General features: G+C 41.8%; 1 protein-coding gene across 1 annotated transcript; it reads left to right on the top strand.

Moving 5' to 3' along the window:
* Positions 1-1,863: 1,863 nt before the first annotated feature.
* Positions 1,864-10,015, top strand: LOC108677300 (NFX1-type zinc finger-containing protein 1-like; the record flags this gene model as incomplete). The annotated part of the gene is made up of 6 exons (XM_047884388.1): positions 1,864-1,974; positions 7,546-7,674; positions 8,296-8,522; positions 9,035-9,276; positions 9,507-9,649; positions 9,857-10,015. Coding segments are annotated over exons 1-6 (1,011 nt in total), but the record flags the coding sequence as incomplete, so codon positions are not given.
* Positions 10,016-10,181: the final 166 nt, after the last annotated feature.

Raw genomic sequence — 10,181 nt, forward strand, 5'->3', positions numbered from 1 at the left:
CACCGCAGGAACGAATGCAAATAAAGCAAGCCCTCAATTTTGCTGGATCTGGCCACTGGTACAAGTGTCCTCGCGGTCACGTCTACGCCATCGGCGACTGTGGTCTCGCTAACCAAGTGTCGAGGTGCCCTGAAGCAGGCTGTGGTGCCGTCATTGGGGGACATCACTACCAGCTCGACGGATCCAATACCCTTGCTGCTGAAATGGAGTGAGCTCGGGGTGTAAACTAAGCTATGGTGCCGTCATTGTGGGCATCACTTGCAGCTGGGCGGATCCAATACCCTTGCTACTGAAATGGAGTGAGCGCGAGGTGTAAACTAAGCTGTGGTGCCGTCATTATGGGCATAACTTGCAGCTGCACGGATGCAATACCCTAGCTACTGAAACGGTGTATGCGCGAGGTATAAACTAAGCTATGGTGCCATCAATGTGGGCATCACTTGCAGCTGCTCAGATCCAATAACCGTGCATCTGTAATGGAGTGAACGCGTAGTGTGAACGAAGCTGAGGTGCGGTCATTGTGGGCATCACTTGCAACTAGACGGATCCAATACCAGTGCTTTTGAAAATAATTAAACGCCATTGCAGTGTGTTCGAATTGGATCCTCTTTTCTTTTTGTGCAAAATTACAAGCTCGTATAGAGCGATTGGCAAATATTAAGTTTATTAATGGTGAGAAGTCCGTGTCCAAACGTTTATGGTTCCGGGTTAAAATGTCAATTTATAAGAATGATGCTATTCCTGTGAAAACTGTTGAATTGAGTTTCTGTGCAAGCATCCTAATAGCGTGGCTCCGTTGTTTTGAAATGTTTACTACATGAATGTATTTTTCATCCAGGAAGAAACTCAGCAGCATACGCTGTTCAATGTGGTCTTGCTTATCTAATTCATGTAGGACGCATAATTTGTAAGTAAATATTTGTCAGAAGAAAAACTTTTTTTGAAGAAAAATTAATTTTGTTTGTTCGCGCAATGCTTATAGTTGCGTTCGAAACCCAACGTCGGAAGAAGGAAAACGTCTAAAAGTACTATCATAACCACGCGAAAGCATTCACTTCGTTATTTTGTCTTCCGTTCCCGAAAGTATTCAGAACTGTCTAATTTATTTACTTCTTGAAATATTGCGATTTGATCATCGCTCATCGTAATTTTCAACCAATAAAAAGTGTATGTCATGTTCATTTTTTTTTGTGCTGTTCCCAAGTTTTTCAAATGGGTTTTGTTGTTCAAGTTTTGTTCAAAAATGTTCAAGTTTTTCTTGCTTTTCCTGACGAAGACTTCTCTATGGCAGAATGTAAGCGTGGTGAGTCAGTTCATGGAGGAGGTGCACTGCGAACTTCAGCGCATTCGCTACGTATCGATCATGAAGAGCGTCCGACCTCGTGGTCACAACGATCGGTTCTTGGAGACTGTGCGAGAAATCGACGCACTCATGGATCCAACCCGCGTCTTCACAGCGCAAGTGGAAAGAGACGTGAAAGCGCTTCTAAAGATTTGCGAAACTTTCGTTGGAGGCCTGGGCATCTCAAACGAAGAGAGACTTTTAGTTTTGAAGGCAATGAATGACGTCAAGAAGGGTGCGTGGTATAAGTGCCCCAATGAGCACATTTACTGCATCACCGAGTGTGGTGGCGCAATGGAGACTGCCGTGTGTCCTGATTGTGGCGCCGGTATTGGCGGAAGTAGTCATACTCTTCGCCCTGACAACCGCGTGGCGTCTGAAATGGATGGAGCGACCGCCCATGCCTGGCCGCAGTGATATTCTTGAAGCTTTCCTGTACCAAAAATCCAAAATATACGAACTTTAACTCTTTAATGAGCTCGGTACGGTAGTGACTTTTTGTTCCATACGTTGATGCAGGTATGGAGCGACCTGAATGGATGGAGCGACCGCCCATACCTGGCCGCAGAGATATCCTTGAAGCTTTCTTGTACAAAGATATAGGTTGGAATCTTAACTCTGCAATGGGTTCGGTAGTGACTTTTTGTCCCATACGTTGATGCTGGGATCTTGGAGGCCATGGTATCTTGCGCCTTTTCTTTCAATCTGAGTTCCCGTTCAAGTCTAAAACGATGTTGCCACTACGTATTAACTATTTTTCTCACGATATGCACGCGAAAAGTATCCAGTCTTCGAAACCTGAATGAAAAGCGACGTCAATAACACTGTTTGAATTTGATGTTTGATTTTCATAGCATTATTAAAGATCACTGCGTGCCATGCTTATTTATGTTGTGCTACATTGCTTCACAAAAAGGCCCGTCTTATTTTTTACCTGTACCTACAGTATTTATTGCGTTGTAATTATTTTATTGCAATGAACACGTTTTGGTTTATTTTTGATTTTCCACAGATTGGTGATTTTGATTCTTTCTCGGTTCTAATGTAGCAGTTACAAGTATTTTTGTTTGTGATGCATGGCTGTTACTAGGTGTAGAATAAACACTAAGATGTCTAATTACCAGCCCAAATCATAGTAAGTGTTACGGTCCTGATTTTAATTTGAACTTCTTCTTGTGAATAAATGGAATGCCATGCAGGATAGGCGCTTATGAGTGTTCCCACATGAATTGGTGGAGTATAATAGTATAAAAATTTTTATCTGCGTCACGTCGTGATTATATATCTGTATTTGTGTGTTACACGACTTACATCGCAGCACTCCGTGTGGCCAATACTAATGATTTATTGTGATACGCTGCATGTGATACTACAGCTTCAGATTGCCTTTATAACTGTAGTCGGATTTAACAAAAGCTTTATCTTCGTTTTAGTGGTAATGAAGTGTTGTATCATGAGCAATGTCTTGTCTCAAAAAGGATGCATTATTAAATGTTATTGCACGTTTTTAATGCAGTATTTGCGTAAGCATATATTTTTAAGCATTATTCTCAGTTATGTTCGATAAGAAACGCCACTAAGCATCTCGTACAAACTTGTTTATGAAGACTAAGCAATTATTCCAGCTGACATCACTCCTCCAGCATACAGAGTGAACTTGATGAATTTACTGATCAATTCGCTAATCACTATGAATTTTTTACCCAAGAAAAATATGAACGTGAATAAAAAATTGTTTTGTCACCATGTAATTACTACTTTATACACGACTTGATAATATATTCTATTTACTTTGTTACGATAGTTCATTAATATTATTCCGCTCGATTTGCCTCTATCTTTGGGGCACTAGCATTTCGCAAATGTATTTCGTGAGGTTTCTAATTAACAACTTTTATGATATTAGTCACGAGTTAGAGAGTGATGAACATCACTCATCGAATTTTTTGAGAATGTGTTTGCAGTGATTTACCGTTTTTTCGTTTGGTTTTTTGGCATTCTGCGAATAAAAGTGTTGCACTCACAATTTGTTTTGTTACTCCTGACCATCAAATTCTCGAGACATGAATATTTTCTATTTTTAAATGCGAGGCAGAAGAACTGTTCCGTTGACCCAAAACACGGCATTTTGAGCTTATTTCAAACTAGTAAGTTGTTGAATTGTTGATCTCTCATCTTATTTCCAAACGCATTTATTATAGCAATTGTGAAAATAATGAAGCTTTTAAGTGTGTAAATCTCATTTAACGTTTAGTGTGGTAAATTGTTGCCCTGTAAAAATATACTACATGAAATCGCCTGAAAAATTCCTTTTTGGCAATCTGAAACGAGTGTCATTCAATTTGTATATATTTTGAAAGGTTTTACTCGCTAAGAGCTGCAGCAACTCGAAAGAGAAGTGAATGATGCAGAATATTACATTGTGTCGTGAGTGTTTAGTTTACTCAAGATTATTACCACGTTTTTCTTAGCTTCGTTTCGTGTCTGTCTGTCTGTCATCAAAAATTCAAACCTTAATTTAGAGCACTTCTGAAGATCCTAGAAACTTGAAATTTGGCATGCATGCTTCTGCTGCCTAACAATTCAAGATTTCATCGTCAGAAATAACAAAATTTTTTTTAGAAAATAAAAGTAAATAAACTAAAAATTCACGGTTCGGAATTGAGTTTTTTTCTCGAACATCCAGACTTGCCAACCATGGAAATTGATTTAATTGCTAAAATTGCTAAACTAAAAAGTGGAAAATAAATATATATAAAAAAACATTAATAAAAACCACGTTTTTCTGGTTATTACAAAACTAATAATGAAATAAAAAAAACTTTTAAAAACCACGTTTTCTTAACGGACAAAAAAGAAAAACATCTACTACTACATAACATTACATAACATTTTACATAACTTAAATGTTATGTAAGAGTAAATGTTTTTCTTTTTTGTCCGTCAAGAAAACGTGGTTTTTAAGTTTTTTTTTGTTATTTTTTACTTTAAAATTCAATCTAAATTTTAACCAACCAATTCGTTACCGTTTCCTTTAATTAATTATTCATCTTCAGAAGACGAACGAATGACCTCGCCCTCCCCTTAAATTTATAATAGCAGACTATGTTCTGACCTAGCATCATACAAACCTGACGGCTGCTCTATTCCACCTTCCACACGCGGGGACGCAGTATAGACACCCCTACATAGCCCTTGCCCACAATTCAATATCTATTCCTTTCCGCTCGTAATCACGCTAGAGGGCATATTAGCCTGTGTGATTAAGTGCCTAAAGCCATAGGTGCCATTTCCCTTCCTGGAAATGAATCAATCAGCCAGATAACACCAAGCCGCCGAAGCAACAGCCGTGGGCAAATAGCCAAACTGTTGCGTGCTTGTATTAAACACAGCCTGGCGTCTTCGCGACTTTTGAACATAAGCGCCCGACATAACAGCGCCGTTACGTCACAGCCACTGCTTCATCGCGCTCTACTCCATAGGAAGAAGCGCAAACCGCCGTCCCTATAACGCCATGCCCCGGCTCTCCCCCTTCGCAGCCAGCAGAAGGCTTTTCTCGTTGCCCGATCAGTAATGCGCCTGGCGCGATGGAGGGACATAACCTAAACTATCCTAACCTAACCTGGCGCACAACTGGTCAGCAATTGAAGAAAGCCTTATGGCTGCGAAGGGGGAGAGCCGGGGCATGGCGTTATAGGGACGGCGGTTTGCGCTTCTGCCCGTGGAGTGCGACGGGATTACGCCAGTCCTGCAAATAGCACAGCAGGTTTACGGTGACCCGGCGTGGTCTGCGGCGGGACGCCTGTCGGAGACCACAACTGCCGTGCTTCGAATGGACTATCATGATCCCTTCCCTGAAGAACGTAGCCTACAACACTTCTTGACTGTAACATTATCAGCCGCACGCTACCAGACAGATCACATCCATTGAATTAGATCAATCAGCCCACAGGAAAATAAGCCTGGCGTCGTATAGCCCAGCGTCGTCTGCCAACACGCGAAAAAATTTTACACCACCCGGACGTAGCGCGCCGGAGCCGTCCGTATCTGTCCCGTGTGTCGAATCAGCCCACGGTCGAACGGCCACGCGTCGTACGACGTTAAATTTTGGAACAGAACTATGCTATCTGGAACCTAACCCCAGATGCTGTGAGCTAAAATTTACGTAATTTAGCGAAGCTGCGGAAGTCACTCGCCGGCGAACGATAGAGTTTGGAACAGAACTATGCTTTCTGACACCGGCCTAACCCCGGATGTTGAGCTAAGAGTGACGGTCTGGTGGTGCACGACTGCACGGCAGGATGCATGCAGTTCCACTGGCGACCTGGGCTGGTTGGTCGCAGTCCGTACTCCGTAGTTCGCAAGTTACAGTTCGAGCTAAAGTCAGGGTATGAAGTGATGATTCGATGCAACGTTCAGTGGCGCATAACCATTACTCTCTGGGCTATTCGCTTCAGAATGTGGTGACGTAAAGTTCCTAATATTTAAAGCAAGATGATGTCACGGGCTGGTTACCGACGGATAGCTTAATCCGCGGCTGATTGGTGGTCATCCGGAAATATGCTAGGCGTTCCTTTCAAGGCTGATTGGTGCACAAATTTAGTGGTGCACGGCTGCGTACCCTTTACAGATGACCGCGTACGAGCCACGACGAAAAAGAAAGATGAAGCTTGATTGCAGGGATAACAAGGCAGAAACAAAACGCAGGAATACGCGAGTAATTTGAATACGGGCTGTTCTCAAAGAGCACAGAGTAAAGTGAGCGCGTTTTATGACCATCTACGCTGGAAATCGGAGATTCGTTTTTTACGATACTTACCGAGTAACCGAGGTACCGGAACATGACGCAAGAAGAGAAAGTTGAGAGATAAAAATGTTGCCTATGATGTAGATATTCCGCTGAAGAAGCGGACGGCAAACTTTTTCTTACAAGGGCTCAGTAAAAATAGCAACATTAGCAAAAATATCTGGCAAGTCATATACTCAGCCAGACTGAAAATATGTGAATTTGTAACTGAATTCTCGTAGCGGTATATTCAATCTTTTGGTCAAAATTTCGGAATTTCTTCCTCAATTTGGTAATTATTTAATAATCAGATAGGTTAAAACTCCTAGCGGAAATACCGCTACTGCAGAAATGACGGTAAAAATCTAATTACGTCACACTCTCAATCTCTCATATTAGATGAGGTAAGATCGTTTGCCGATGAAGGCTCCAAATATTTTATTTTAATAATGTTCGTAGTCTGGTTAATTCGACATAATAGGATTTTTGGCTTTATTGCTTTCGATTCCTAATATAAACCAAACTGTTTCCACCATCTGTAGACTCAGTGTAGAGTGTAGGAAGTAGAATGACTCACTGACGCAGTGACGGTGGCTGACAGACTGACGCCTGCCATGCCCAAAATTGCCCATTGACACCGTTGCATCGCATTATGTCAATGTGTCGTGATTACGGTGTAAGAAAAAAAATCAATAATAATTGAGGGAAACTGCAAAAAATAAATAATATTTTAATAGAACCCAAATAGTCATTTAGGGCCAAAGAGGTCTCATAGCGGGCCATAGCTAATAAAGATGTGAAGTACCGTATAGTTACTATACAGTGCTGTCAAAGTTAAGAATAACTCTGTTCTGGGTTGACAGTCATAATCTTGAAGGATCTGTCTGATCTATTGTAGATAAACCTGAGGGGTTTGGGTTCATTATAATTGTCCGAATAACATATTAAATATTCATTTGCCAGCGGAAGGATAATGACAAGACGTGTATCTAAGCGTAAGTATTAAAGGTAGTTTACGGATACACTTAACAACATAACATAGTGATGTCGGCTCTGAAGTGTAGGCCTGATGTGGCCTGTCGCCGATTCTTTTCAATTTAGTGCCTTGTTCATAGATCTAAACTCGTGTCATTTGACCGGATCTTTTCATGACTGGCGATAGTTTGAAGAACTATTAATTTGATTCTACGTTCTCTGCGTATCACTGCGCTATTCATCAAATGTTTGTATGTTTGCAGGTGCAAGTTGCAACGTATTGATTAGTTCAAACTATTAATTTGATTCTTCTTTCTCTGCGCATCACTGCGCTATTCATCTAGTGTTGGTATGTTTGCAGGTGCAAGTCGCCATGTATTAATTAGTTTAAACTATTAATTTGATTCTTCTTTCTCTGCACATCACTGCGCTATTCATCAAGTGTTGGTATGTTTGCAGATGCAAGTCGCCCTGCAGCGCCGCATGTCCGCCTTGCCAGGAGAAGTGTCGCTGGAAATGCTCCCACAGCCGCTGCAATAAAATCTGTGGCGCTCCTTGCACTCCGTGCCAGGTAATGTGCAACTTATTTGTTTTTTTTTTTCAGTTAACTAACGCATCAAGTAGTTATTGAAGACTGATAATTTTTCAAAAGCCCCTTTGTTAGATTTATTGCAGGAGTAATTGAAGACCGTGCATGCAGAAGTCTCTTTCACTTGATTCCCAAATACCAAGATGCATCAAATCATATATCAAATGTTCTTTCGACATTAACAAATATTAAAAGAATGAATAAATCAAGTGTAACGAATCTCGTATCAAGCCCGCAAAGAATGTTACCTTTGTAGTGAGGCTACGAGGTTACTCAAGCTCTAAGCCTAGTCTGTTTTCTGGAGCCCACTAACAAAGAATGAACGACATTCTCGACAACACCTCACTGACCTAAGTTCTAATTAAACAAGATTTTTCATGCCATTGTTGTCTCTAAAAACTATTTGAGAAATAGTTGCAGTTGTTTGGCGTTTTTGCGGCGGGCAGTGTTCTATTTCAGAAGATTACTCCCGTTGTACACAAAAAGCCTATTACATATGAGGGCTTCGGATGGTAATGTGTCTAAGAAATTCTTGATGAATCTTTCTGCGATTTTCTTAGAATGCATCGGATTTTGCATTGATAACGAATGCTCTGTCACCAGGAGCCCTGCAGCAGCGAGTGCGAGCACCAGGCGGTGCGGTGCTCGAAGAAGTGCGGTGAGGCCTGCGACCAGGAGCCCTGCGAGGAACCGTGTCCCAAAACACTGGCGTGTGGTCACCCTTGCGTGGGTCTCTGTGGAGACCCCTGCCCTCCGCTGTGCCGCGAATGTAACTTCGACAAGCTTACGGAATTTGAACTCGTCTGCAACGAAAAGGACCCAGACGCCCGGTTAGTGAAAGGTTGCAAGCAGTTTTTCTTGCTAAATTTTTTATCATTACGGTTGATCACGTGAGGCTTTGATTCTTCGTTTTTCAGCTGCAGGTTATATCGCAGTAGAATTGACTCTCCCCTCGTTCATCGTTTAAGTATGAATGCGAAAGTATCATAAATCTTCCTAATACCAGTTTACTTACATACTATTGCCCGCTTGGATTATGAGTGCTTACTTAAGTTCCTGTTCTTAGCCCTGCGTTATGATGATCTAATGCTAGGTTGATCTAATGCTAGGTTCGTATTGCTACAAGGCTGGGGGCTGCAATATGCTATTGTCCATAATTATTATTAGTCTTTACTTGGGATCCTGCTCTTCACCCTACGTAAATATCATCTGTCATGTCCGTGCAGCTAAAAGACAGTATGCTGCAATTATATGATTACAGTATTCAACTATTCATAATGATTACCGTAGTCTTTAATTATTGACGTGTTCATCACCCTACGTAATGATGCTCTCGTGTCAGGTTCGTGCTGCTGCAAGACTGTGGTCACACCATTGAACACGATGGCCTCTCTGGCTGGCTCAAGCACAAGGCCGACAATAGCGTGCAGATGAAGCCATGCCCGCGTTGCAAGACGCCCATCTACAACAACCGTCGTTTCAACGCCCTCATCCTCGAGACTTATAAGGATGTCCAAACTGTGCTCTTCAAACATAGCGGCCAGCAAGTTCCTACCTTGAAACAGATCGTGGACAAATTCTCAAGTTAGTCAAACACTTCATAACGATACGATACCCAAGTGATTCAACCATATCTAGTTTTCACTGTTTTTCATTTCGTACATGTGGTACTTTTCGAGGAAATTGCTTTCATGTTCCTGGTCTCACAACGAAGCATGCTACTAGTGTGCCAGAAATCATGTCATATTTTTAATTAATTGCAAAAAAATTTTTACTCACCCTTCACGTTCATAATCAGTGCATTTTCTCTGCAGCAGAAAACATGGTCAATGACGCGGGACAGCCTGGTCTTGAACTGAATAATTCCCTGTTTTTCCTGGACTGCATCACCAAGAGTCAGATGCGGAAGACCGTCTTCAACTACATGAACGCGCTGCAATCTTCTAAACTCAAGGGAGTACGTTTTTTTATTGGTATTCAACGTGTGGAAGCGTCGTACGAATTTAATTCATACTTATAAATTCCTTAAAATTAGTTTTGAAGGTTTTAAATTTTGCGAAATATTGTTGGAAAAATATGGTCATTGCAGGCAGCCCTTGCGAGTGAAATCTCAGTAGGTGTATTTTGAATTAGAGAGAGATTTTAAAACTGTTTTCAATTCCAGCCGAAAGCTCGCCCGAAGGAATTCAGGTTGGATGCTGCACAGCTACATCTGTTGAATTTCCAAGCGGATGTGGTCATCATGGCCAAGAAGATCCACGATGAGCTTGACGAGTCGCTTAAAAAAGACCTGGAGCGCTTGATGGAGCGAGTCATGAGTCAAGTGAGTGGGGGAAAATAGACGTGCCGACGGTGCAGTGTGATGGAGCGAGTCATGAGTCAGGTGAGTGAGGGGTCAAGAAACGTGCCGGCGGTGCGGTGTGATGGAGCGAGTCATGAGTCAGGTGAGTGAGGGTCAATAGACGTGCCAGCGGTGCAGTGTGATGGAG

The sequence above is a fragment of the Hyalella azteca genome, unplaced genomic scaffold (assembly GCF_000764305.2).
Source record: "Hyalella azteca isolate HAZT.00-mixed unplaced genomic scaffold, Hazt_2.0.2 contig1909, whole genome shotgun sequence".
Lineage (NCBI taxonomy): Eukaryota > Metazoa > Arthropoda > Malacostraca > Amphipoda > Hyalellidae > Hyalella > Hyalella azteca.